General features: G+C 40.0%; 1 protein-coding gene and 2 pseudogenes across 1 annotated transcript; 2 read left to right on the top strand and 1 right to left on the bottom strand.

Annotated features, from left to right (window-relative positions):
* Positions 1–585: 585 nt before the first annotated feature.
* Positions 586–1,433, bottom strand: LOC140926428 (uncharacterized; annotated as a pseudogene).
* A 3,360-nt stretch (positions 1,434–4,793) lies between these two features.
* On the top strand, positions 4,794–8,645 carry LOC140926429 (bile acid-CoA:amino acid N-acyltransferase pseudogene; annotated as a pseudogene).
* A 4,948-nt stretch (positions 8,646–13,593) lies between these two features.
* On the top strand, positions 13,594–21,120 carry LOC140927210 (bile acid-CoA:amino acid N-acyltransferase-like). The gene is made up of 2 exons (XM_073376850.1): positions 13,594–14,190; positions 20,244–21,120. The coding sequence occupies exons 1-2, from the start codon at positions 13,710–13,712 to the stop codon at positions 21,041–21,043; spliced, it is 1,281 nt and encodes a 426-aa protein (XP_073232951.1). The 5' UTR covers positions 13,594–13,709; the 3' UTR covers positions 21,044–21,120.
* The last annotated feature ends 6,725 nt before the right edge of the window (positions 21,121–27,845 follow it).

The following is a 27,845-nucleotide window of genomic DNA, read 5'->3' on the forward strand; positions in this document are numbered from 1 at the left end:
TTCCCATTAAATTCATCAATATTCGCATCTGGATGTTTGTAGATACAGCCAACCAAGATGGGTTTTTGGTTTTTGGGAGTAGCTATTTCAACCCAAACAGATTCCACAAGAGGCATATCCAAAGTTATATCTGACCTTGGAAATGAGGTTAAAGCTTTACTGACATAAAGAGCAACCCCTCCCGCTGGGGTGGGAGAATCAGCTTGGTAGATGTTATAGTTAATCAACTCAGTATTAAAGTGGTGTTTGCATTTAGCCTGGTTTGAGAAACTCCTAATACATCAGGCTGTTCACTTAAAGAATATAGCATATCTTCAAGCAAGCCAATATTTTTTGACAGGCTCCTAATATTACAAAGAAGAAATGAGAAGGATTTCGCTCCTGATTTACTTAGAACCTTGTTCAAACTAGAAATATCACAGTAATCAGATTGAGGGTTAATTAATAAATGATCAGGGTCAGCATCATCAGATTTATCAGGGTTGGGTCGCAAATTATATAAATCTAAATCTTTTAAATTATCTATCTGCAAGTGACAGGATCCATCTAGAATATGAAATTCTCTGTCATCCAGGTCATGAAAAAAAAATTACGAGTTATTGCTTATCTGTTCGATGTAGTCTTCAAATTCCTCATGTGTAACAAAAGATTTGGTTTGTGAAGAATCTTGAGCCTTCAGCATGATCTTCCCATTTGCAGTCCATAGGTATTTCTAGTGGTTCTTTCGCTTGAAGTCATTGATACGGCCAAAGAGTTGTTTGCGATAACCTGTGAGAGATTCACTGATGTGGATTTTACTGTTGCTTGTAGCAGCGAGACCCATTGCGGCTTGTACGGACGCAAGTTGCTAATATTCTTTCCAATTAGATTCCTGCGTTTCTTGTAAATTTCTTTTCTTTTATCTCTATGTACAAACTTGACAATCAAATGATCCTTCACATTCTTGGTGTCCGGAAGCCGGTGAGCTGCTGCTAGGTGAGCGTCTTCACATTTACATCGATTAAAGTACCAATCTCTTTGATAAGCTGCTTTAGATTTTCCTCCGGCAGTATTGGAATGCCCGTTATTTCCAGACAGTCTCTTCGAGAGTATTATTGGACTTCGTCGATTGCACATTCAATTCTGTAGACTGCCTGCTCCACACGGTTAGCTCGCTCGGCCAAGCTGTCGGCGATCTTTGTCAGCTCAGCATCCTTTTTACCCAGCGTTTTTGTCGTTTGGTTCAATGACTTGAGCGTTTTTAGAACAGACTCGCACTTTTCCGATATAAAGGACTGAGATTTCCCTATCCCGTCAACACGTGCTGTCAAGGTCTTAATGCTTGTTCTGAGTGCTTCGAGTTCGCTTTTCAATTCACGCTTAATACCCTGCAAAAATTCTTCGTTCCAAATTTTCCGTAAGTCTTTAACATTCAGATAACCTTTCGCATCCATCACTATGAATTAACTCGGAAATTAAGTGGTTATGATAGGTTCAATTCACTTTCATGTTCACCACCAATTCGCCATGCTGCCGCCATTCACCGATATCAAACTGACCACCAAGTTATTTTCGGACATGGTTCAAACATAGGTAATAGAGGAGACTGGTTATAAAAAACCGGCAAACAGCAAAGACGAAACCAACGGTGCTGCATTTTAAGTCTTGAAAGCTGCCTGACCGTGCAAAATCTTTTTTTTTTTTTGTTCACAAATTGTGACTGAATAAATTAATGCAATGTTTATATTGGTCAGTAAGTTTAAAGTGATAAGAATGCTATTCAGCGTTGTGCAGGGTCAAGTCTAAAAAAGCTAACAAAAACATATAACAAAGAAGTCTGTCGGGCTTCATAACCATTTCACTTAATTAACTTTGGTTAAAATTAGTTTCCTCTAAAAGAGGAGCAAATTTTTACTGTCAGCATCTTATTAACCTTCAGGGATGTCTTACGTGTAAGAGGAGTAATGTCCGGATTAAACTACAGGCAGCTAAAATATCTCTCACATTAAAATTTATAGAGCTGAAGCCTTTAATGCTGTGTTAAGAGTTGTATTTGGAACGTTCGACTTTTTCTTCCTCATGCAATCAGTCCCATGCATGCGTTCATTGAACATATGTATGTTAAATGTTTACTTACTTAATTTTTTATGGTCCCTTGAGGTTTTTCCTGTAGAGCTAATTTGTATTCAACTTTGGGCTTGTGAACTCGCATAATTACCTAACTAATGACGCGTGAAACGTTGAGACTTCAATAGTTTTTCATTTCCTCGAGATAGAAAGGAGAAAACAGTTCTGTAATAGTCAGACAAACTTGAAATAAAGCGCTTTCAGCTCCCCTTTGTGTATGTCTTGTTTATATATATCCGAGTTTTAGCGCTAAATAAGATATAGGAAGCTGTTTCTCGCGTTGCTAGGTGATTGCTCTTATTTTCCCTTTAATTAAGTTACTTACCGGGCAAGTCTAGGCAAGCCTATTGTTCCTATTGTAGTAGAGAAACACTCATTAGTAAACCTATACCGAATTAGTATGCAGGGCGACACTTAATTAGTATGCAGGAAATCCAAATTAGTATGCGGGAAGGCAGTGAGCAGGCTTTAATGCCGTTCAAACAATAAAAATACGGCAACCAACCAGAATGCTTCGTCAAACGAGACAGCCAATGAGCGTCTTTCTAATTCCGGTCAACCAATCAAAACAACTATGACATCATAGTACCCCGGAATACATATGACATCATCTTCCGAAAATAACTAAAACCTGTCAAACCGGTTATACCAACCATGACCGCCAAAAGATAAAAATAGAACATGACATCATTGATAAACCCGTCAAACTGGATATACTTAATGAGATTCCACCGCAAGTAAATGAGATTCCTGCGCATTTTATTCATGAGATCAAGACGAAAGGTTATGACGTCATTGGCGTTAATGTATTCCTCCGCACTCTAATGAGAATCCTCCGCAAAAAAGAGGTTAATTCGGTGCACCCTATACTACTCAGGATAATAAAGAGAAATTATTTTCGGAACTTGACCGCTTGATGCAGGTCCACATGTTTGCCTGTTGCTGCATACTCCGATAGTGCTCGGTGGATGTTATGAATTACTGTTTTTATTTAAATTAAAATTTTGTGTGATTAAATTGCATTCTGTATTTCGAGCCATTGTCCTAAATTGGAGGGAACGAACGTCAAGGCTTGGTGAGTTTATTGTAAATTGTTTTGCCAGTACGTTCTAGATGCTATTGTTTGAGAGGCATCAAATTAAAACTATTATACAGGAAGTCCTAGTATTTGTATGTAACACGAGAGTAGAAAATACTTCAAAGAAATAATATATTTGGACTTCGATATAGTTAATATTTAATAATATAATATATTTTATAAGTTAGCAACCAATATCTGCCGAATCTAATGGCGTTTTACATCACAGTAAGTAAGTCGTGTCGTTACCTCCAGGAAAGACATCATGTTAGTTAATTGTTAATCAGAGTAAAGTATCGGCACATATTTATGTAATGTAAAACAAAACGAAGGCAACTGCTATCGTACGTGATGGAGGTTTGACAAACTTCTAGTTTTTAAGCTGTAGAACTTAAAAGTTCTGCATCAGTTTGTCATAATAAGTGCTCAAATATGCGTAACAATGTCTCTATTTGAAACAGCTGCGCGTCAGTGGTCATTTCAGTACAGGGTTTTTAAATTTTTGGAACCAGATAAAGAGCTCAAACTAAATAAGAATTCTACAGATTTAAAACGGAAACTTTGACAAATATTATTCACCGAAATTTCTTGATTCGTGAGTGACTAAATAGATATTAGACATTTTGTTTTGTTTTGGTTGTGTTTTCGATTATATAATGCATTGTAGATTTTAAAATCGTATTGTATCACTGAAACGTCCATCAGAGGGGTGTTCAATAACGTTCAAGTTCAAGCGTAATAAGGCATCACAAGTATCATGTTACTTGTTATTTAGCAGAAACTATCTCAGATTCGGCTTCATTAAATTCACCAATGAGTTTTCAAAACGATAAGTGAACCATATCAATGAGAACTGGCACTTCAAGTTTGCTGTCTGTTTGCCAGACGTTGTGCACGAGACTGGCAGGAGTGTATTTGGGACGCTATCACTTCTTTCATATGTTACTGCTTAAAGGAGCAGTGTCATGAGAGTTATCAAACTTCAGACAGGTGGAACTGTCACCAAATTGAGTGAACAGCATATACAAAACAAGACACGGATGGACAAATTTGAAGAAGATTAAAACGGATTGCAAAAGCGGTTTTTGACAACTTGTTACCCTAACAGTTTTTTAAAGTCCGTTTTTGCTGTTTGTAACCTTTAATATAATGATCGAGTGACATATTTGTTTGAAATGAAGCTGTGATTTTGTGATGTGCCAGTGATTTTTTCGCTAATGTTATGTCTGACTGCAAAAAAAGACGTCACAGTCCAGACAACAGTGATGTCACAGACACTCAGTTTCCTCACCTCAAAATCGCCAATTGTTTTAGTACTTTCTTATCAGATTTTCTTTCAAAAATAGTGTTATCCAAAATAGACTTTTAAGTTAAAAATATATTTTGCAATTAATTTTCGCGCTAAAATTTAACTCTTCATCTTGGTCTTTTCGCTGGGCAATGCAAGTTTACTTCCGTAAACAGGACGTTCCTGAGAAAATATGACTTCCTCCAATGATCTTGAACAGTATAAAACCATTTTTATCGTCCTGTGTTTACAGTCCGAAATATCAACAGCAGGTGCGACACATGCTCGGAATCGTTTTATCCTAAGCGGAACGTAACTACAATGCTTAAATTACGGCCAATCTCTTCCCTTGTAGACAGTATGACTAAAATTATAGTGGCAGGGCTTAAGCCATTACAAACTCGGGTGAATTAAGGAATGGGTCCTCGTTACATGCGGGGTTTTATGACTTGATCTTGTTTTTTCCAGTATCTTCCTTTATTTTAATCTTAGACCACTGTGTTTAAGACCAGAACCAATTTGGACCTTAAACACTCCTTTTTTTAAGATCACGTGACCAGCCACGCCCATAATTATGCAAAATTTGGACTTTGCAGATTACACCAGTTTACTGAATGTGACCACAATCGTTTTTCCTTCCATGATATTTTATTTACAGTCAAATAAGCTAATTTAATCGGGGATTTGTGAAATGATCCATTCCTTCGTAATTATTAGATATTTTTCTCTCGTCCCAGTCTCCCTCTTAACAAGAAACGTTATAGTTTACAAAACGTAGATAATTTAAGAAAACCCCGATTAATTCCATAAACTTTGTGTCAATAGTCATTGATAAAAAGTGAACTAAATTACAAGTGTTATTTATAAAGTGGTGTAAATTTGGATTGAAATAAAAAGTCAAAAATGGGTGTGACAAGTCACGTGACACAGATAATACATTAATAATAATAAAAAATGAATGCTTATGGGGAGTAGATATTGAATTTAAAAAAAATAATGCGAAAGGTAAAAGCCCCACTAAAACAGACCACCCCCCTCCAAATTTGCATTGCCCCATTCCTTAATTCACCGGAGAAAGATTACACTTGGAGCCAACATAGTCGGCGACGGCGGAGAAATCTTCCAATCTCACGCCCACTACATCGTTGATAAGCACGGTGAAGTTGATGTTGATCGTGATCCCTCCCTGGGAGGATCTTACAGCGGTGTTGAACCCATGGGATTGTTATGGAGCATGAAACAGGCTCCAGAACAGAAAAAGGGTCTTCGATGATGTTACTAAACCGTATAACGGCGTCTTAAGCTGCTTTGATGGTCATGTAACTCCGCACCAAGAACAACCTGAGTTGCAGCCACTATCAAGCACCACATTTCAGAGGTGGTACATGGCAGATGGAGTGAAAAGAATTCCTGTAAGAGAAGGACGAATCCGAGGAACGCTCTTTCTTCCTCCTGGTGAAGGACCTTTTCCTGGTAGGTATTCATTTATTATCCACAGTTTCGTAATCGCAGAACTAGCGTGCTCGACTGGTTTTCTAGAAGCAGGCAGCCATTAGACACCTTTAAGGGGGGCCATAATTTGTGAGCCTTAAATCTTATGTTGAATATTAATTTAAAATAATAATTTGTTCTTACTTTAGTTAAATTAAGTAATAATGAAAAAAAATTAAATTAGCGATGATTCAAGAAGCAGTTGCTAGTAAGAAATCCAAATGTCCAATTCACTTTACTGTCGCGTTTCTCGATGACACAACCGCTAGTATTTGTTTTTTCTTATTTCTGTACAGTTTAAAAGAATTACTTATGGTTTAAAAATGTAAAAAGATATAAGACGTTAATTTCAGGGATGACAGATTTTGCTGATTTTTTTACTCAAGACATTTCTTGCTGGCAAACATTAAAATGTAAAATCTGCTCAAAACATGACGCACTGGAGGTTTTGGCGATCATTTATTAATAAAATCACAGGGTGCTGTCTTCTATTCTTTCCGCACACTTGGACACAAAGTCACGATTTCCCAATTTGTCACAACTGTGGCTTAAAGCATTACCGTAAAGCTCGATTTACCAAATAAAAACAACCCTTCTAAACTTCCATCATTTTACGGTGTCTCTTTAAAGATTTATCCAAATCGCTTCTAAAACAGCCGAAACTGAATATAAACGTTTTAAGAGATGTAGCGCAAGCAAAATTTTGCCTTGTGAATTTATTCATAGATTGGTGTTCCCTGCGGCCTTAAGTACACGCATTCGCCGCGCATTCGCATTTGCCTTCTGGTTCGTCCCGTGACCTTATTACAGTTTTTACCATTTCTTGCATACCTATAGTCATGGCTTTTTCTAACAATAATTTAAGCTAGTAACGTTTCCGTTCCAGAGAATTTTTCAATCATGGTGGTATGTAGATTCATTGGAAACAATTAGCATAACGTCAAAACAATGATTATCGCAAGGTAGATTTTTTTGGCCTATTCGTAACGTAAAGCTACAATCATGGACAAAAGTCTTGGGACAGTTGCACAGCTCGAACGCTTTTTAACACACGCGAAATTGTATCCGCGTTACTAACACTGTACATATCTCTACCCCTACCCCCACCCCACGGAGTGTGTTGAAACCGTCAAAGCAAAGCATATCAATAACCTACAATATTAAAAAAAAAGTCAATGTTTGACACATTATTCCGAACATCACAAAGATTACATTGTGAGTTTTTTAAAGACTTCACAGAGCCGTCAAGATATATCGGAAAGCGTTAAAAATCAAGATTTTGCATAAAGTTGCACTTGGAATGGCGTTTAGAGAAAACGTATGTTTACAAAATGGCAAAAATGGAAACGCACCAAAATTTCCCAGCATGGAAATAGTGATAATGAGAAGCACGGTGATGCTACTTTAAAGTAATATGGGTTGTTTGGAATTTGCTATTCGTTCATTTATCATGACTATTGAATATATAAGGTTTGGAATTTATTTGCGTTTAATATGAATTCAAACATACAGATTTTTTTTTCTCACTAAGGTTATTTGCCAAACTCCACTATATAAGTTCCTGATGTTGGATTTTCCACGGCAGGGCTAGCTAGATGTCGCAAAATTCGTGTTTAACTGATTTCAAAGATCTTTGTTTATCGTTGTCATGGTAAGATCGATTTACCTTGCAAATTCATTTTGACAAACTTCAATCTAAGGTTAGAGAGTGGTGAAATTTTTTTTGCGACCGGACAAGAATGAAATCGCTTTAAAGGCGATTGAAAAATATCGGTATGGTCTCCGAAAAATTGTATCGAGACACTTGAACTTTACGATAATGAAACAGCGAAGGCAAAAAAAAAAAGCATGTTTTGTTTATTTTCCAGGTGTGATAGACTTGCTTGGAGCCGCGGGCGGATTAGTGGAATTCAAAGCTGCCCTACTGGCGTCTCATGGATTTGCTGCTCTCGCATTGGCTTATATAGGTTATGATGATTTACCAGCCTTTCCACCGTACCACGAGATGGAGTACTTTGAAGATGCAGCTAATTGGCTGAGCAGTCACCCTAAGGTCTTACCGCATGGGATTGGTATTCACGCCATCTGCTATGGAGCAATGATTGCTCTATTTATGGCAAACCTTCAAATGAAACCTGTCAAAGCCATTGCTGCCATTTCTCCTCCCATACATGTGTACCCCACAGCCTTTAAGTACAAAGGAAGTTAGCCCACTTTGATCAAAGTAAAAAAGTACAGATGAAAGATGGAAGCCTCTGTCGTAATGTTTTTCCAACAGCCACCAATTCAAATATTCCAGAGTCAAAGTACCCCTACCTTGCACCTGTTGAAAATCTTTCCTGTCCGCTCCTTCTTGTTTATGGAACTGACGACCTAAATGTTGATGCCACTTTTTCAGTAAATCTGATACGAGATCGCTTAAGGAAGCAGGGCAAAGAAAACCTGTATTCCGTCTTGCGCTATCCTGGTGCCGGGCATCTCATTGAGCCACCTTACACACCGCACTTTTATGCCACCTACGCAAAACGTGCAGGAGCAGTGTCAGGCGACCACCACATAGTGTGGAGAGGGGAGACAAAGTGTCACGCTAAAGCACAAGAGGGCGCTTGGCCAGAGATCATTGGATTCCTGAGAAATAACATCAGTTTGCAGAAACCGGAAACGGGCTTTGAGGAAGTCTAGGCTTCCGGGAGGCTTCGGTAGTGTTTGAAACTGTACGTACTTTGTTCTTTTTGGTTTTCCTCGATCTGTCATTTCCTATTCACAAATTTTTGGTGGCGACCTTTTTCTGAAAAAACGATCCACTTGCAACGATCTCTGCATCTAAACTGTATAATAAGTACTTTGCGCAAACGAGCCACTTCCGAAAGCGAAAACAAAGCAATCGCAGATTATGAAGGTTTATTTTGATTCTGTCCAGACCTCCCCATCCAACAAAAGCCTGGTTACCTTGTTTGAGGTCTTGAAATGCGTGTTTTTCGTGTTGTTCGGTTTTGCTGTAAGCATATCTTTTAGAACATAAGCTGTAAGCATATCTTTTTTTATGCAAAAAAGAAACACATCAGCCTTTCGTGAAAATTAATATTTGTTTCTGAGAAGATTTTCTGTGGTAGCTCTGTTTCTAACCATGTTGGGTTACTTGCTTGGGTACATTTCTAGTAACCAAACGTTGCGGAAACTACTAATTGTCTCCTGCCTTTGTTTAACGGGTAACCGTTAATTTTGAGGTCTTTCGACGGTGCATGCACAGATCATGAACGAACTAAATCTGAATTTTAGAACAAGTTTGTTCATGATCTGTACAGGCACTGTCGATGTGAAGAGAAGAGAAACAAGTTTCATTCGTGATCAGATTAAACACGTTTCATGAAAGTATAAAGTATATACCTATAAAGGCATTAGTTAAGAGGACAAAGGCTTTATTTGACGGTTTGCAAACAGAATGAAAGAGAGTTAGACACCAACGATGTTTTTAGGCGTTACTTTGGCTAATCCGTGAGATTAGCCGAGGAGGTACTTAGTCCCTATAATGGTCTATACGGGGAAACTCGGCCCGAAAGGGGTTACGTACCTTTGTCTTTGCGGTCTCGGAATCTAATAAAAGTCTAAGAACTTCATTTTATGGCGTAAAAGACGGTGCATTTACACAGCAGGTATATGGCTTGCAGCGTTCTAAATTAGTTAGGTATGCGAAAGGAGTACCATCTGCCAATAGAAGGTATATAAAAGGGGTACCTTTTTCTGTAACAAATGCTAATTAAAGGGTCACAAAGAAGGGGTTCGAATTCGAGGCGGGGCTTCCCCGTATAAAACTTTGCTGAGTGCCCCCTCCCCCTGGAGATAATAGTATTTATCATCTATATTGCGCAAATTAACATAAAAATATGACCAAATGCGCATAGTATGCATACATCTGGATGGAGTACAACTGGCAGAACTCAAACCTTAAAGCTAAAAATTTTAACCTTTACTTGAAAATATTGGTCGTAACTAACAATATAGCTATTAATTGACTTCACTTGGCACTGTGTGAACAGTTCCACGATCCAATAAGCTTTTAAGAACAAACTAATAAGTCACTAATGGTTTTTTAAATAAACTTTTTGGACAAATAATCTCTCAGTCTATTCATCTGTGTTTGCTTACTCATAACATCAGTTCAAACGCGATCGTGAGACTTCAGCATCCAAGTTGCATTTAAATGTTGGTTTAAGCATTACACACGCTTTATTTCTGCGATGATGGTGGTAATTTTTTTTTTTTGCTTAATCCGGGTTCATTCTCATTAGTTTGAAAGTGAGGCTGAGCAAGGCTCGTTACATATGAATTTGGATCGCATGCCCAATAGGAATTTTCGAGGCCATTAGCAGAGGCTCCCTTTTCTTCTCGAGTTTTCTTGGAAGCTCCAAGGAGACTCTGTCCACAGGGCACTTGGCCTTAGCCTCGTAGCATCAAATGCTTTCTCGGCGTTTGATAACAATAAATTTGATTTTTCAGCCTATATATATATATATGTGTGATCTACAGCGAGCAGCAGTTTTTTGACAAGATGTGGGAGTAATAAAACAATTCCGCATTGTCACGGGTAATATTCAAATCACCAGCGATCTGGAATCCCGGGAATGTACCCTGAGACTGCCTAGGAAGGGGATACACAATACACTGGGATATTATAAAGACTTCTGTTCCTGGGCCCTTAGTTTACGGCCTGGGACTAAGGGGTTTACCTGTGGAAATATGTATTGGCTATAACTTAGGAATAGATGATGGCGCTGGATCAAAATTTGGCACACATAAAGAGCCCATCGGCCTGAATATTTTAAAGTATAAATATTGTGTTGATAGGTCACGTGATATTTCACGTGACCATTTTGCTATAAATTGTAAATTATTGACCAATTGGTAGCCGGTTTAAGTAAAGAAATCGAGCAATAACATTTTTCTATATCATATTAACACTTCACGTTTGGAATGACCGTCCATAGCACTTCAATAAAAAGTTATGAGGGAAAACATCATTTTAAACTTTAATTTTAAACTTCGCGTACATTCCTCTTTCTGAAATGCGAATTTGTTTATCCAAACAAAGAAAAATTTGGAGAGTAAGAGATGGTGCAGTATTAAGAGTGCTCGTCTCCCACAAATGTGGCCCGGGTTCAAATCCCGGCGTCGACGCCATATGTGGGTTGAGTTTGTCGTTGGTTCTCTCCTTTGCTCCGAGAGGTTTTTCTCCGGGTATTGCGGTTTTCCCGTCTCCTCAAAAAACAACATTTCCAAATTCCAATTCGACCAGGAATTAGGTAGACGAAGAACCACTCCGCGGTATGCGTACAAGCTTCCCGACAGTGGCAGCCATGGACAGCTGTTTCGTCCTCATTGGGACTCATCAGCATAGCATAGCCCGAGGAGAGAGGTTTCCCTTACGATCAGCGACCGCGCCGTACGTGCGCTTCATGAAGTCGGTCAAGCGTATCTTTGTTAGCTCCGCGATTTTTGTTGTTTTCACGAGTTTTTAGATGCTACATATTCACTCTTTGTGGCCAAAAGCCCATTGCAACTGTGCCAAATCTTCACTATGTTGATTGGAAGCCCACGGAAGCTCCGCTTGGCACTGTTTTCGTCACAAAACGTTGCCTCGTGCCCGCCATTTTAGATATAAGTGTGGTTTCCTTTCCCCAAGGATTCCCTACTATGCAAATGGAACATCCACCTTCAGATTTATTAAAGTGAGGCTAAGCAAAGATGTTGAAGAAAACCCTGGCCCTGCAATCACTGGAGTTCGCGGTGTTAGCGGCTGAAAAATAGCCCCCTTTATCTTTCCTACATAGCCACTATACTATGTAGGAAAGATGAAGGTAACTATTTTTCCCGAAACTTCGTGTGCATGATATTAAGGTTAACAACAACTCGCCACATGGTTAAGTTTCATCGATTTTTATTTCCATTTTCAAGCAAATTTCCAGACCAAAACTTCGCCCCATATGTTGTCTGTATTTACTCATGTTATATGAAACCCATACGTGACACAAATCGTTAGCCTGGGTTACCTGTGGTACCCCTGTAACACAGCTGTTAACATGTTATAACGACTGGCTTCGTCCAGAAATACCTCTACACCTACTGAGATCGTATTTCTCGATTTGACTAAAGCGTTCGATTCAGTCCTTCATGAGCGCCTGCTCCTCAAACTGGAGGGTTATGGAATAGAGGGCAACCTGTTGCAGTGGTATAGAAACTTCTCGACAAATCGGCAACAACGCGGAGTTGTGCGAGGTACCACCTCCTCATTGTCTTCTATCAGATCTGGAGTTCCCCAGGGAACAATTCTTGGTCCTATCCTGTTCCTCATTTATGTGAAAGATATATCGTCTAACATCTCGTCAACTATTTAACTCTTTGCCGATGACTCAAAAGTATACAGAGAGATTGCCGACAGTATAAATGATACTCGAGCCCCTCAAACCGACATTGATCACATACCAAATTAGGCAACTCTATGGCCGCTGAGATTTAATCCGCAGAAATACTAAACACTGCGCTTTACCCATAACCGTGACCAATCATCTCCTTCGTATAGTATGGGAGCAGCAATCAAACCAGTAAAGTGTGTGAAAGACCTAGGAGTTTTGATTTCCTATGACCTGAAGTGGGGAGCTCAAGTTGATGTTGCTGTAAACAAGGCTAATAAAATCTTAGGCGTTGTTTATAGAACGCTCCTACCAACAAATCAAGGAGCATTTTCTATTTTGTACATAACTTTGTGCGACCTATCCTTGAAAATGCAGCCCCAGTTTGGTGCCCATAACTAGTAAAAGCCATATTAGCACTTGAAAAGGTCCAGAGGAGGACATCTCGCCTTGCCCTTGGACAAAAGCGTGGGGAAATGGAGTACGAGAGGAACGTGTTAAAATTTTGAACTGGCCCACCCTAGAGAAGCGGAGACACTTCATTTCACTTATTAGAATGCTATAAAATTATGTTTGGAATAAATAACCTGAAGTTTTATCGATTTTTTCGAACTCACCCTGGATAAAAGGACAGGAGCTAACCACCCTTCTAAATTAGAGTTGAATCGAAAAATGCAAGGGTTAACACATATAAATATTCATTCTTTATTCGCATAGTGAAAGAATGGAGGCATATCACTCCAAGCGCGAGACGAGAGGAAGGGAAAAATAATACATCTATTTTTTTCCACCCCTCGCTTTGCCTTTCGAGCTCGTCCCGCCCTTCACGCGAAGCAGGCTTGGCTCACAAAGAGCCTGTCATAGGCCGCTGCAAAAATAGCACAATAGTATTCTCAAATTGCCGACAAGTTATGCGCACAAACATGTGAAATATGAAATACCACGTTATTTTCCCCAATAACCTAGCTATGGAGGCTAAAGATATATACTGTGCTACAATTTTATCCCTGCTTTATCTACGATTGAAATTTCATATACTTTATTGTTCTAAACTCTAAGGCAAAGATCACTACAAAGCTTAAGACTTCAACAAAACGGGAAACTGCGCATGAAAAGTCTCTGGCACCCAGGGTAAATGGATTAAAATTTCTCCCCTTCCCACCCCACCCCTTTAAAAATTGTCACGCCATCACTTATCGCTTGCGAAGGCATGAACGATTGATTCGTATAAATCATGCTACATTCTCACATTCTTCACTAGCGAAATTCGGAAATATCTACCTCGGAGCTACGACACACAGTTTATGTTTCCAGTCGTTTTGTCCTCTGACGAAATACGATGCTTAACTTGTGTCCAACGTCTGCTCTCGTAGACAGTATGACTAAAATAATGGTGGCAAGGCTTAGGCCATTACAGAAGATAACACTTGGAGCCAACATAGTCGGCGATGGCGGAGAAATCTTCCAATCTCACGCTCATTATATCGCTGATAAACACGGCGAAGTTGATTTTGATCGTGAATCGTCCCTGGGAGGATCTTACAGCGGTGTTGAACCCATGGGATTGTTTTGGAGCATGAAACAGGCTCCAGGACAGAAGAAGGGCCTTCGGCTTTTTAAAACAGATGTCACCAAACCGTATAACATCACCTTAAACTGCTTTGATGGCCATATAACTCCGCAGCAAAAACAGCTGCAACCACTATCAAGTGCGATATTTCAGCAGTGGTACATAGCTAAAGGAGTGAAGAGAGTTCCTGTAAGAGAAGGACGAGTCAGAGGGACACTGTTTCTTCCTCCAGGACAAGGACCGTTCCCCGGTAGGTCAATAGTTAGTTCATTTCTGTCGAGCTAGCATGATGACCCGCAAGCCTTAGAAACGTGCACGACGGTCATCTGAACACAGGGAGCCCGCACAATCTGTTTGTGTAGCCGATTGTTATTCTATAGTAAATGTTCTGGATTTACCGTTTCCCTCAGCTATAGCGATATGTCGCTAACTATGTATATAAATCAATGATAAATAAACGTTGAATTACCTTACCTGTGGTATATAGTCGTCGTTTTACCTCAAAAGCGGTTTTTTGAGCGATTTTGAAGGAGTTTGATTTCGCCGTTGACTGTTCCTTATAATCGGTCAGTGTAAAACGCAGACTGCAGACTGCAGACTGCGGACCGGGGGTAAAATGCAGACTGAGTGTAAAATGCAGACTGCAGACTCAGAGTAAAACGCAGGCTGGGGTAAAATGTAGAATAAAGACTGTAAACTCTTTTAAACGTTTGCGCTCCTTCTTCTCCAAATCGGTGAAATAGCTAGCCGGTATCGGTTACACACTTCGCTTCCTAGTCGAAGTGCATTGCACATTCGTCTGAAGTTTCAATGAACATCTGAACAGCTTAAGTCTGCGTACCCTGATTTGCAATACTTTCATAGAACGTCGTCCAAATTTCCTGCAGAACATCTTTATTTGTTGTTGGAATGATTTACTCCCTTTTTTATCGCCATAATTCTTCCTGTACAGTATTTTGGGTCAGCACCTTTCATTTAAGCGTAAACACCGTGGTGTTGTATCAGTTCACGATCCCTGGTCACGTATATCGAAAACTTCGCGTCTAAAGTTGAAGCGTGAAGTCTCTCGGACAGGAAAAAGGTTCAAGGTTGCGATTATGTTTACGGGTCGTCGACGACGTTCCAGCGAAGAAAGGAATAGATTTGTGAAAGCAGATGTCGTCAAGTAAGTGTTCGTTTACATGTATCTGCGGGATTTTTTTGCCCTTAAACCCTTCCACGACTACAATTTATGCTCGGTCTGCATTTTACCCCAGCCTGCGTTTTACTCTTAGTCTGCAGTCTGCATTTTACACTCAGTCTGCATTTTACCCCTGGTCCGCAGTGTGCAGTGTGCAGTCCGCAGTCTGCGTTTTACACTGACCGTCCTTATAATAGAAGGACAAGGGTGGAATCCATGCTTTGAAAGAGCTCCAGTGCCGGAGCGATTTTCCCCCCAAAAATCACATCGCTCCGCTCTCAAACCCCGTAGCAAAAAAGGTCGAAAGATTCACGTTTCTCCTCGTACCTTCCAATCGAAAATCCATCCAAACAGCCCGGAGCTATTCGTCGAAGAAAATTAAAATCCCACAGTATTCGAGCGGCAGGAATGCGTTGCAAGATTCATACGTGCCAGCCAGAAACCGTCCCGCTGATTGCCTTTTTTTTAATTGGACGTCGTTAACCAAATGGTTAAATAATAACTGGTGAAGAAGACTTGGTAAGCGTTTGTTGTTTAACGACATCCAATCAAAAAGAGGCAATCAGCGGGACGGTTTCTGGCTGGCACGTATGAATCTTGCTACGCATTCCTGCCGCTCGAATACTGTGGGATTTTAATTTTCTTCGACGGCTAGCTCCGGGCTGTTTGGATGGATTTTCGATTGGAAGGTACGAGGAGAAACGTGAATCTTTCGACCTTTTTTGCTACGGGGTTTGAGAGCGGAGCGATGTGATTTTTGGGGGGGAAATCGCTCCGGCACTGGAGCCCTTCCAAAACATGGATTCCACCCTTGTCCTTCTATTATAAGGAACAGTCAACGGCGAAATCAAACTCTTTCAAAATCGCTCAAAAAACCGCTTTTGAGGTAAAACGACGACTATATACCAAAGTTAAGGTAATTCAACGTTTATTTATCATTGATTTATACACATAGTTAGCGACATATCGCTAGAGGTGAGGGAAACGGTAAATCCAGAACATTTACTATAGAATAACAATCGGCTACACAAACAGATTGTGCGCGCTCCCTGTGATCTGAATTGACCGATTGCGCATTGTAAAAAAAAAGGAAGTGTTGACAACGTAGTGCAGGACCGAAGGTCGGGAACCATGAGAAACCCCTGGAACTTATTACTCGCACGTCATCTCGCTAATTCATATGACATTTTATTCCGACAGGAGCAATTGTTAACAATCAAAATATGCTTTTGTCCCCAAACGATAACCGGAACCTCCGTAAATACATCATCGATTTTATTTTAAAAATTTATTGCAAATGTCTTTTCAAACAGAGCAACTTCAGAACACTCGGCCACTTAACTTAAATTTATTTACATTGTGCGGGCCGCGCCGAAACGTTTCTTTGTAACTACCACGTAAAATAATCAAACCAAAACCAAACCAAAGTCTCCAGGTGATTAAAAGCAAAAGGTCGCGCGCGAGGAGAACGTGACACCACAAAAATATTGTTTTCGAAACGTAACCGCATTAGCAGAGATTCTCCGTGAACGGATCGCAACAGAATATTTCTTAATAAATATCAAAAAGGAAAAGAAAAGCCTTCTTCCGAATAAACGGTTACGTACTGTGTTTTCCAGTTTCCAGGACGTACTAAAAGTGCCGGAAATGGGAATTTTGCTACGCGTGTTTTATTTGTAACGAGAAAACAAATCTTTACTAATAACTGCCGAAAAATATAACTGGCGGAGGGTCTCCTACAAGGAAATGTCCTATTAAAAAACACTCTAAGTCACACATAGCTTTTGTAGCTTGTAAACCCCTTAATTTTCCAGTTTATATTGCGCAAGTGATTTCATAATACCTTGGTGTCTAACTCACAGAATCACGGGCGTGCCACCTAGTGTTTCTGTTGCTTTGAAACTCGCACTTAGGAGTTTAGAACACCATGGCACTCAATAAAACTCGCTAACCCGGGCTAAAACATATTAACCTTTAAATTCCCGCTTGGTGCCCAAGTGATTTCATAATACCGTGGTGTCTAAACTCACAGAATCACGGGCGCGCCACCTAGTGTTTCTGTTGCTTTAAAAATCGCGCTTAGGAGTTTAGAACACCATGGAATTACAATAAAACTCGCTTACTCAAGCTAAATCGTATTAACCTTTAAATTTCCACTTGGAGCACAAGTGATTTCATAATGTCATGGTGTCTAAACTCACAGAATCACGGGCGCGCCACCTAGTGTTTCTGTTGCTTTAAATCGCACTTAGGAGTTTTGAACACCATGGAATTACAAAAGAACTCGCTTACTCAAGCTAAAACATATCAGACATATTAACCCTTAATTTTCTTCTGTGCTGGAGTGATTTCATAATACCGTGGTGTCTAACTCACCGAATCACAGGCGTGACACCTAGTGTTTCTGTTGCTTTAAAATTCGCACTTGGGAGTTTAGAATACCATGGCATTAAAATCTCTGCGGTGTTCTCCAAGTCTGTCTCTTAAGGATGGTTTAGTCTGTCGATGTATTACGCTGGTGTGTTTGGGATGCTTTTACATTTACGACATTGAATCATGTAAATTAGATTTTTAGATGGACACGTGATCGTCTGCTTGATGAGATGAGTTTGGGCAGTGTTTTTGAATGTACATGATGATATACCGTCTTTAATGAAGGGCAGGTTTTGCATCTGATGGAGTCTTTATGGAAGGTGTGTTTGAAGTAGGTGTCTTTGTTTGTTTCATCTTGGCCTTCTTAAGAGACAGATTTGGAGAACGCCGCAGAGCGATACAAAACAAAACTGACAACACAGTACCACAGCATTTTAATCATTCCGAACAGCAACTTAAAGACACCAAACTTACCACAATGGAACTTATCAACACCAAAAGAGAACCCATAAGTAGAGCACGCGAACGTTTTTACATTGAAAAGGCACAAACTATGCAGCCACGGGGGATAAACAGAGAGGACAACCGTTAAACCATTTATGTACTTATTGATTTCATCATTGTTATATTCTTTATTTCATTTTAATTTATTTTATTATTGTTATTGTATTTTTTATTTAATTTTGTTATTTTAATTTTGTTATTATTTATTTTTAATTTCATTTAATTTTCTATTTAATTTTAATTTTTTAATTTATTTTATATATTTTTTTCTTGATTTTTCTTGATTTTTTTTCCAGTTACCAAACAATGTCATTTGTCTGAGTCGTTTCTCATTATTGGCCCATTTAGTTTTTTACATTACCTTTTTATCGAATTTCCAACTGCTACTTGTCTATAGTATTTAAAGTGTAACGACTCTCCGATTGTTCATTAAGTTTCCTAAAGAAGGACTGCTTGTCCGTATGAAATATCGGGAAACCTCAAGTCGCTTTTCTCTTTGCCGTTTTGTTATTTATGTCTATATTTTTGTATTGGATTAAACAGCAGGATTTGGCTGTCGTCATTTTATATAAAAAGTTTCAATGAAATGAATAGCCCATTTTACAGTTACAGGTGAAAACGCCTCACGTTCACTCAAAGGCTTGGATACTAAGCCACAATTGTAAAATGGTCCATAGGCCACTTCCACACTTCCATAATGCACCTTATTTGCCCCCCAAAATTTTGCATAGCCTTTGTTTTTCATTTCTCCTGGGTATTACAGCCGTCCCTAGCCTCCCACGCAGGCGTTTTTAGGGGAGCTCGTTTTTCATCCCACCCCAGACAAGCTCCCCTTAAAACGCCTGCGTGGGAGGTTAAGCCGTCCCAGGAAAAATTGAAAACAATGCTTATGCAAAATTTTGGGGAGAAAATAAGGTGCATTATGGGAAATGTGGAAGTGACGTATTCCCAGATAGGGAAGGCAGCGAGGCTAGGTGGTCAGCGCATCGGACTCGCAATCCGGCGGTCCTGGGTTCGAGTCCTGCGCTGGCCACTTGCTGAATTTGTTCTCGGTCGTCCCAAAATCAAATCCTCGACCACGCTTGTAAATAGCCAACTGGTTACCTTCCGCCATCTGGGGTTTTTAATCCTGTTATGTTCAATTCGCATTATTTTGTTTCAGAATTATTTGTGTGGATCACTGCCCCTGTGGCTGGATAAGCTAAGTGCACCTTCCACTATAAACAAACCTTTAGCCTTTAAATGTTACCGATCAGTTGTAAAGATTACGACGGTCTTTTCATTCACCAAACATTTCAATGCATTTTCTCGTCATTTCTTGTGCCAAGTTATGTAAATATCCGGAAAAAGAACAACTTGACCATCCACAATTTTGAGAAAATCCTCAGGACCAGGCAAACTAAAAATGTTTTGGGGCTTCACGCACATTATTTATTTACAACGAACGTTTAACCAAGAAAAATCTTCCAGCTGTTTACCAAAATACCAAAATACTGAATAATTTGGTCGCTTATTTCTATAGACACAGTTGATAAAATCAAATTTGCCTTTCACTTTCTCAGTGATACGGTATCACTGCTAGTTCTCTCATAGCCTACAAAGCAGGCGTATTTTGCAGCGCGATCCATATTTTTTTTGGGGGGGGGGGGGGCGGAGGGGGGAATAATGCTATCCTGCCATCTTGGACGTTAATACTACCAGAGAGTTGGGACGAGTCAAAACCTGACTTCAAGGGACAAATTGATGGGTTAAAAATAGAGGAGGGGGAAGGGAGGGGAATCTTTGCGCTGTGACGGTTTAAACAGATTTTGCGATGATGAACAAAATTCTCAACTGCTGACGTTCCCAGACTTCACTTTAAAAGAGTATTTACAAATCCTACAGACATAATTTTTACGGGCACATCGCTCTCTAGATTTCCCTAGACCTGTCAATACCCGGGAAAGCGCCTATCGGAACAAGTGCCAATGTCATTGTCGGAAGTAATTTGAGGCTTTCGGAAAAGAACTGAAATCGATTTTCATTGGCTGTGTTTGCATTTCCGGAAAAGTAGTCAGGTGCGACTAATTAGGGGGCCTTGGGTAATTTCATTTGCTGGCAGGCGTTTTTCTTCTCTCCTCCCTTTGACTTGTTCTTGGTTTTTCAAGTTGGCGACCGCGATCAAAGTACCTCTGAGTTTCCGTTAAAAAAGGCCTGCTCTGCAGGGTAGTTCTCTCACCAAAGTACTGCTTCTGTTTATTCTCCAGGTGTGTTAGATATGCGTGGAGGAGCAGGTGGCCTGGTAGAATTCAAAGCGTCTCTCTTAGCGTCTCACGGATTTGCTGCTCTTGCACTGGACCACCTCAATTCTGATGGTCTACCGAGAGGTGTTACAAATATGGACGTGTATATGGAGTACTATGAGGAGGCAGCCAATTGGCTGAACAGTCACCCTATGGTATCACCCCATGGTGTTGGAGTTCATGCTAAATGCTTTGGATCATACATCGCCTTACTAATGGCAAGCCTTCAAATGAAAGCTGTAAAAGCCGTTGTGGCCATTTCACCTCTTGTGCATACATACCCGTCACCATTTAAATACAAAGGCAAGGTCTCAGAGGTGTCTCCTTTTGAACACAGCAAGAAAATACAGACGGAAGAGGGAAGTATTTGGCGTTATGCCTTTCCAACAATCACCAATCTCGACACCCCAGTTTCAAAGTACCCTTACCTAACACCAGTTGAGAATATTTCATGTCCTCTTCTGCTTGTCTGTGGTACTAACGACCTCCTCCTTAATGTCGACTTTTCGGTGAACCTGATACAAGATCGTTTAAAGAAACGTGGCAGAGAACATTTGTGCTCCGTTTTACGTTATCCTGGCGCAGGACATCTTATTGAGCCACCATATACACCACACTGCTATGCCAGTTACACACGAAACATGGGTGAATGGTCAGGTGATTTCTCCTTAGTGTGGGGAGGGGAGATGAAGTGTCATGCAAGAGCACAAGCAGATTCTTGGCCAAAAATTTTAGCATTCCTGAAAAGAAACATTATTGCTTAAAGTTTGTCACGTTTTCAAGTTTTTTAACACTCTGCACTGGAACTCTTTGATTTGTTGCCAAACAATTTAGGTCAACTCCGTCAAAGCTGTTGTGGGCCTTAGCTATCCACCGTTACAGTTATGACCTAACATGATAATAGTATATATCTCTTAAGTAGTTGATGATTAGGAAACTAGGATACGTCTCAAGACATGGAAATTCTTGTAAACGCACGTCCTCCCGTTATTTGCTATTAAAGCTTAGTCTCTACACAATCATCCTTATCATCTTTCCATTTAAAACTTCATTCGTTTTCTTTTTCTTGTTACCGCGCTCTCAGAACAAAGGTTTTTGGGTTTTTGAGAACAGAAAACTGTCGTTGGGTTGTTGGGTGCGAAAAATGACAAGAATGTCAGAGCAGGGTGTAGCAGAAATGCCTGTTCAACCTTTGACTAAGGCAAGTTGGTCTTTCTGCGTTACACAGTAATTGCTCTCAGCTTTAAGTAACGTCCGCCTGACATCAGCAGTAGGTAGCTCCACCTGACGCAGAGCAGCTCCAATATCATGATTGCTGGTATCTGTGTCAAGTACAAACTCTCCATTAAAATCCGGGTATGGCAAGACCAGGGCCGTCGACAGTAAGGTCCTCAATGTGTCGAATGACGACTGGCACTTAGGTGCCCAATCAAAGTCAACTTGAGCTTCAGTAAGTTTATGAAGTGATCTGACAAAATTAGGAATAACGCATTTGATAGAATCTGACAAGTCCTAAGAAGCTCTTTACTTCGATTTAATTCTCTGGCACTGGCTATTCGATCACACATGTTCAGACACAATGTGGTCAAGATGGATGACACTCCTGTTTAAGCTTAACTCCCGCAGATCTAAAACTTGCGAACAGCTTTAAGTGTTCAATTTTCTTTCCAAAGGTGTTTCCATACACAATGACGTAATCTTAATAAACCAACCAGGTTTAAAACCTGAGTCCTGGCAAGGTAAGTTCTATTAACCGCACAAAAGTACTTGGTGATGCCACCAAAAGGCAAGAAGGTCCACTTCGAAAGTCCAGAGAATCACAAACAGGCTTGCCACTGCTGGATCCGTTGGACCTGCCCCTTGCTTACCTTGTGTTTCATCAAAACATTTTCGGACGTTTTTGAGAAAACGGCCAGCCCTCAATTCAGGTGTGAAGAGCAGTGACCAGTCTACTTTAAAAGACAGTATCCAGTGTGTGGAATGTTCGATTTGGCCACTGCCTCCTTGCCTGCGTTTTGACGAAGAAACCACGAGCTTACCATGAAGGAACGTTCGCGGCCCCTGCTCCACCTCTCAGAGGTTCGCGGACAACAAATCTGCCAATTCGACAAACTGGCCACCTACCATTTTAGACACCTATTTTGAAGGAATAGTGGCATGCCCCAGACCAACGATAAAAGCCTTCTCAGACTTAGGTGATGCAAAGGAGGACTCCAAGCTTAAAAGACTGCTAGTAACACCAGGCAATACGAAAGTGGAGGGAGTAAGAGCCCCGAGGCGGGCCGAGCTCGAGAAGGTCATGGCCGACAGTTGCGTAAAGGTAGGAACAAACGGAGGAAGGCGTACCTGAAGCCACCGAAGAAACATCGTCATTTGTACTCGCACTCGGATTGGACGCTGAAGGAAATAAAGGTTGTTGTGGAGCCCCGCTAGCAGAAACGCCTGGAACCGAAGAAGAAACGTGAGAAGAGGCGTTGCTCTGGATCGATGAAATGATGGCGGAAATGGAGTTTCCGATTACTCGAACCACAGCGTCGGTGAGGGAACCAGCCAACTGGGGCGACCAAGAACTGGAAGCCGTACTCGTCACAGGACTTTCAGACGTTGCCGAAGAAGGAAGGGAGTCTTGGGTAGGAAAGCCTACCGATAAGCTGTTGTTTGTCGAGCGAAATGGACGCGGCATTACGAAGGAAAACAAAAACTCTCCAGCAGAGGACGAATCACAACAGTACCTACGAGGAACAACGGTAACGAAAACCACTTCGACCGGAAAAACGTTTGCACACAACCAAGAGAAAACGCTACGCTACTCGAACCGAAAGCCAAGCCAACCAAAATTTGGGCAGAACAAAAAGAAACGCTACACTACTAGAACGCCACGCCACGCTAACAAAGCTTCGAGTACAACGCAAACACAACGTCGGCACATGGCGTGCGCTACACTAGTCGTTAACTGCAAAAATTGTCGTCAAAATCAAGGATCAAAAAAGATCCAATGTTTCAATCTGTAAATATATATTGATCATTATTCCAAATAGTCAATTGCGTTAAAGTCTCTTAGCCTCCCGGACCTCCCTTAACAGAAACTGAATAGCAACACTGTTAACACTCGATCAAATGCCGATTTCTCCCCACTTGCTCGACTTTATATTTTGTTTGTCTAAAAGAAGAATTTCTTACTGCATCGTGTTGCAAAAATTAATGATTGATAAGGTCACTCTGTGTTTAAATAATTAAAGGCCAAATATGGATAAAAGACCAAAAGGTGAAGACTTAATGATCACTAAAGACATTGCAAGAATACATGTATGTTAACATGAGAAGGCGATCAAACAGAAAATAATAGATTGAAGTGACAAAGCCAGGGAAACCAGTAGTATAAATTTCACCTCAACGCAACCCCTTCCATTCCTCCGCAGAGATCGCAGAGAACATTCGACTACATGTTTTGCTATTAGTTTTTGTATTTTAGCATTTCTGCTGGAGGGGGGGTGGGGGTATTAGAAACATGAATATTTTGTTCGGTGTCATTCTGCTTATACTTATTCTATATTCTTTTTCCAAATAATCTAGTAACGAACATCTTTCCTCCTGGTGAGCAGGGCATATATTTAGATTTTCGTCCTCCATTTCTATTTTACAAATTGGGCAAATTCAGCCCCCCCCCCCTCCATTTTTTTTTGAGGGGGAGTAGGGGAGTGCACGGTCTACTAAGGCACCGCACACCGTTGTGTCCAGTCCTACAAGAGACGTTGGTCTCACTTCTGGATCCCCCTGCGCCGGTCAGAACCCTGGGACCTATCGGACCAGGAGTGGGTGCGCGCAGTGATTAGACCTGCTCGTTTTACAGCACGGTTTCCCCCACTTTTGTTAGTCAGATTATGAGAGTGCCTGTTTCAAGCTACCGACGTAAAACAAGGACTCTTTAACTTTACCTTTTCACTTAACTTCTCAGTTGATCATGATCAAACTATTTTTTTTTTGTATTACTACAATCTAAAGTAATCTGTCGGTTGACTGATGAACCACTCACGGACTAAGAAGTCGAAGAATAACGTTCATGGGCCAAGACGGAGGCAGCTTTTGTGAAGAATTACAATGCAACAACTTACATATCTCCCATTAATCTAGCATCCTCGGCTCTTACAACTAAACTTCTGATGGTACACACGCTTTATTTCTGCGATGATGTTGGTGAATTTTGATGAAATAAACCTCTTTTTAAAACGAAGAAACAACTTTAGTGCATGGAAGGAATGAATAAACTTAGTAATAATTAAGCGATACTAAAATTCTGGTGTCCAGAGGGAAAGAGGAATTAAGGAAAAGTTACACATGCTATCCACGTGTTCAAAGATGCCGCTCATTTTCCGATACAAAGAAATTTTAAACAGGAATAATTGTGCCCCTTGTGACCGAAAAATGTATAGTAGCGAATGTCCTCGAGAACGGGAGATTTTACTATTATTAGCATGATTATTTTGCATATACATACATATACATTAGTAAGACGACTACATAATTATTGTCGAGGAATTGGTTGCGCTTCGTATTACTCGGACATGATGTTCGTAATGTCGAGCCATGTTGGCAACACGAAAGTTATTTTCAGACATGGTTAAAACATTCTAGATATTCTATTTCTAGATATATTCTAGATATTTTCCAAGTTAATACGCTCGATACTGCTAAATTTATGTTTCGCTACCACAATAATCTGCTGCCTCCACTCTTCCGCAATCTATGTTTATGATAAACATTCAAGTCCATAGATATGACTTATAATACTGTGATGTCGAGGTGGCCTCTTTCTATAAGCCTGGTGGTTTCTTGAGGTCTCCTCGCCTAACAACCTGCTGTATCCTGATAAATTTGTTGTAAAAAAAGGCTAATGAATGATGATGATGATGATGAAACATAGGTAATAGAGGAGACTGGTTATAAAAAACCGGCAAACAGCAAAGACGAAAACAACGGTGCTGCAGTTTAAGTCTTGAAAGCTGCCTGACCGTGCACAATCCTTTTTTTTTTGGTCACAAATTGTGACTGAATAAATTAATGTAATGTTTATATTGGTCAGTAAGTTCAAAATGATAAGAATGCTGTTTAACGTTGTTCACGGTCAAGTCTAAAAAAGCTAACAAAAACATATAACAAAGAAATCTGTCGGGCTTCATAACCATTTCACTTAAAATAATTAACTTTGGCTAAAATTAGTTTCCTCTAAGAGAGCAGCAATTTTTTACTGTCAGCATCTTATTAACCTTTAGGGGTGTCTTACGTGTAAGCGGAGCAATGTCCGGATTAAACTACAGGGCCTGGTCGTTCAAAAGCTGGATAGCGGTATCCACCGGATAAATCACTATCCAGCGGATAAGTGTTAGGAAAACCAATTGCGCTATCCACTGGATAGAGATTTATCCACTGGATAGCACTATCCACCTTTTGAACAACTGGGGTCATGCAGCTAAAATATCTCTCACAATAAAATTTATAGAGCTGAAGCTTTTAATGCTGTATTAAGAGTTGTATTTGGGTCGTTCGACTTTTTCTTCCTCATGCAATCAGTCCCTTGCGTTAATTGAACATATGTATGTTAAAAATTTGCTTATTTAATTTTTTATGGCGACCTTCAGACTTAAGTTCAAAAAAATATTTTTGAAACAGGATAATAAAGGGAAATGATTTTCGGAACTTGACCGCTTAATCCAGGTCCACATGTTTGACTGTTGCTGCATACTCCGCTGGTACTCGGTGGATGTTATGAATTACTGTTTCTACTCATTTTATTTCGCCTATTTTAATATTTTCATATTTTAATTAAAATGTTGGGTGATTAAGTTCCATTCTGTATTTCGAGTCATTGCCCTAAATTGGCCGGAGGGAACGAACGTCAAGGCTTGGTGAGTTTATCTTAAATTGTTTTGCAAGTACGTTCTAGATGCTATTGTTTGAGGGGCATCAAATTAAAATTATTATACAGGAAGTCCTAGTATTTGTATGTAATATGAGAATAGAAAATACTTTAAAGAAATAATATATTTGGACTTCGATATAATTAATATTTAATATAATAAAAGTTAGCAACCAATAACAGCCGAATCTAATGGCGTTTTACATGTTCACTTTAAGTACGCTCGTGTCTACCCTGCAAGCAGTGGTTTCTCTAGGCCGGACGCTACGCTACGAAGGGAGAGAAACCACTGCGAGCATCCGTCTGCTTCTTTGATCGAGCCGCCGTCCAGCGCTATGGACGAATAAATTAACTTCAAACATGTAAATCCTGTTTGAAAGCAAGTTTAGGCTCTCGCGCATTTGCTTACGCTTATTCAGTATTTTTTTGGATTATTTATTCCTATCTACTCAGTTACTTTGTCAAATGTAGGTGAACACAAAAGAAAATGAATTCCGGGGACCCTATCCAAGTTCAAGAGCGAAAAGAAGAAAAAAATTCGTCGTTGCTTGTTTGCGTTATCCATAAAATGCAAAATTAGGCATCTTCAGGTCGCAGTCGTGCAAAAATGGCAAAGAAATGCAAAAATAAAAGCGTGATGCACGTGCAAAGTTGTTGTTTTGCTTATTAAACCTATTGTTTTGTTGCAGTTTTCGTTGCAGTCTTGTCGTTGGATATTCGTACTCATCGCGTGGACGCGCATACTCGATGGAAAAGCAAACGGTTGCTCGCAGTGGTTTCTTTCCCATCGAAGCGTAGCGTCCCTCCAAGAGAAACCACTGCTCGCAGGATAGCTCGTGTTGTTACCTCCAGGAAAGACATCATGTTAGTTAATTGTTAATCAAAGGAAAGTATCAGTACATATTTATGTAATGAAAAACAAAACGAAGGCAACTGCTATCGTACGTGATGGAGGTTTGACAAACTTCTAGTTTTTAAGCTGTAGAACTTAAAAATTCTGCCGTAGTTTGTCATAATTAAGTGCTCAAATATGCGTAACAATGTCTCTATTTGAAACAGCTGCCCGTCAGTGGTCATTTCAGTACAGGGTTCTAAATTTGTGGAACCAGAGAAAGAACTCAAACTAAATAAGAATCCTAGAGATTTAAAACGGAAACTTTGACAAATATTATTCACCGAAATAATTTGTGCACGAGACTGGCAGGAGTGTGTTTGGGACGCTATCACTTCTTTCATAAGTTACTGCCTAAAGGAGCAGTGTCATGAGAGTTATCAAACTTCAAACAGTGGAAACTGTCACCAAATTGAGTGAACAGCATACACAAAACAAGACACGGATGGACAAATTTGAAGAAGATTAAAACGGATTGCAAAAGCGGTTTTTGAAAACTTGTTAGCCTGACAGTTTTTCAAAGTCCGTTTTTGCTGTTTGTAACGTTTAATATAATTATTGAAAGACATATTTGTTTGAAATGAAGCTGTGATTTTCTCATTTGCCAGTGATTTTTTTGTTGATGTTATGCTTGACTGCGAAAAAAGACGTGTTGTTTAATAAAATGAACCAGACAGCAGTGATGTCACAGACACTCAGTCTGAAAATCGCCAATTGTTTAAGTACTTTTCAATCAGATTTTCTTTCAAAATAGACTTTT

Source organism: Porites lutea, chromosome 2 (assembly GCF_958299795.1).
Source record: "Porites lutea chromosome 2, jaPorLute2.1, whole genome shotgun sequence".
Lineage (NCBI taxonomy): Eukaryota > Metazoa > Cnidaria > Anthozoa > Scleractinia > Poritidae > Porites > Porites lutea.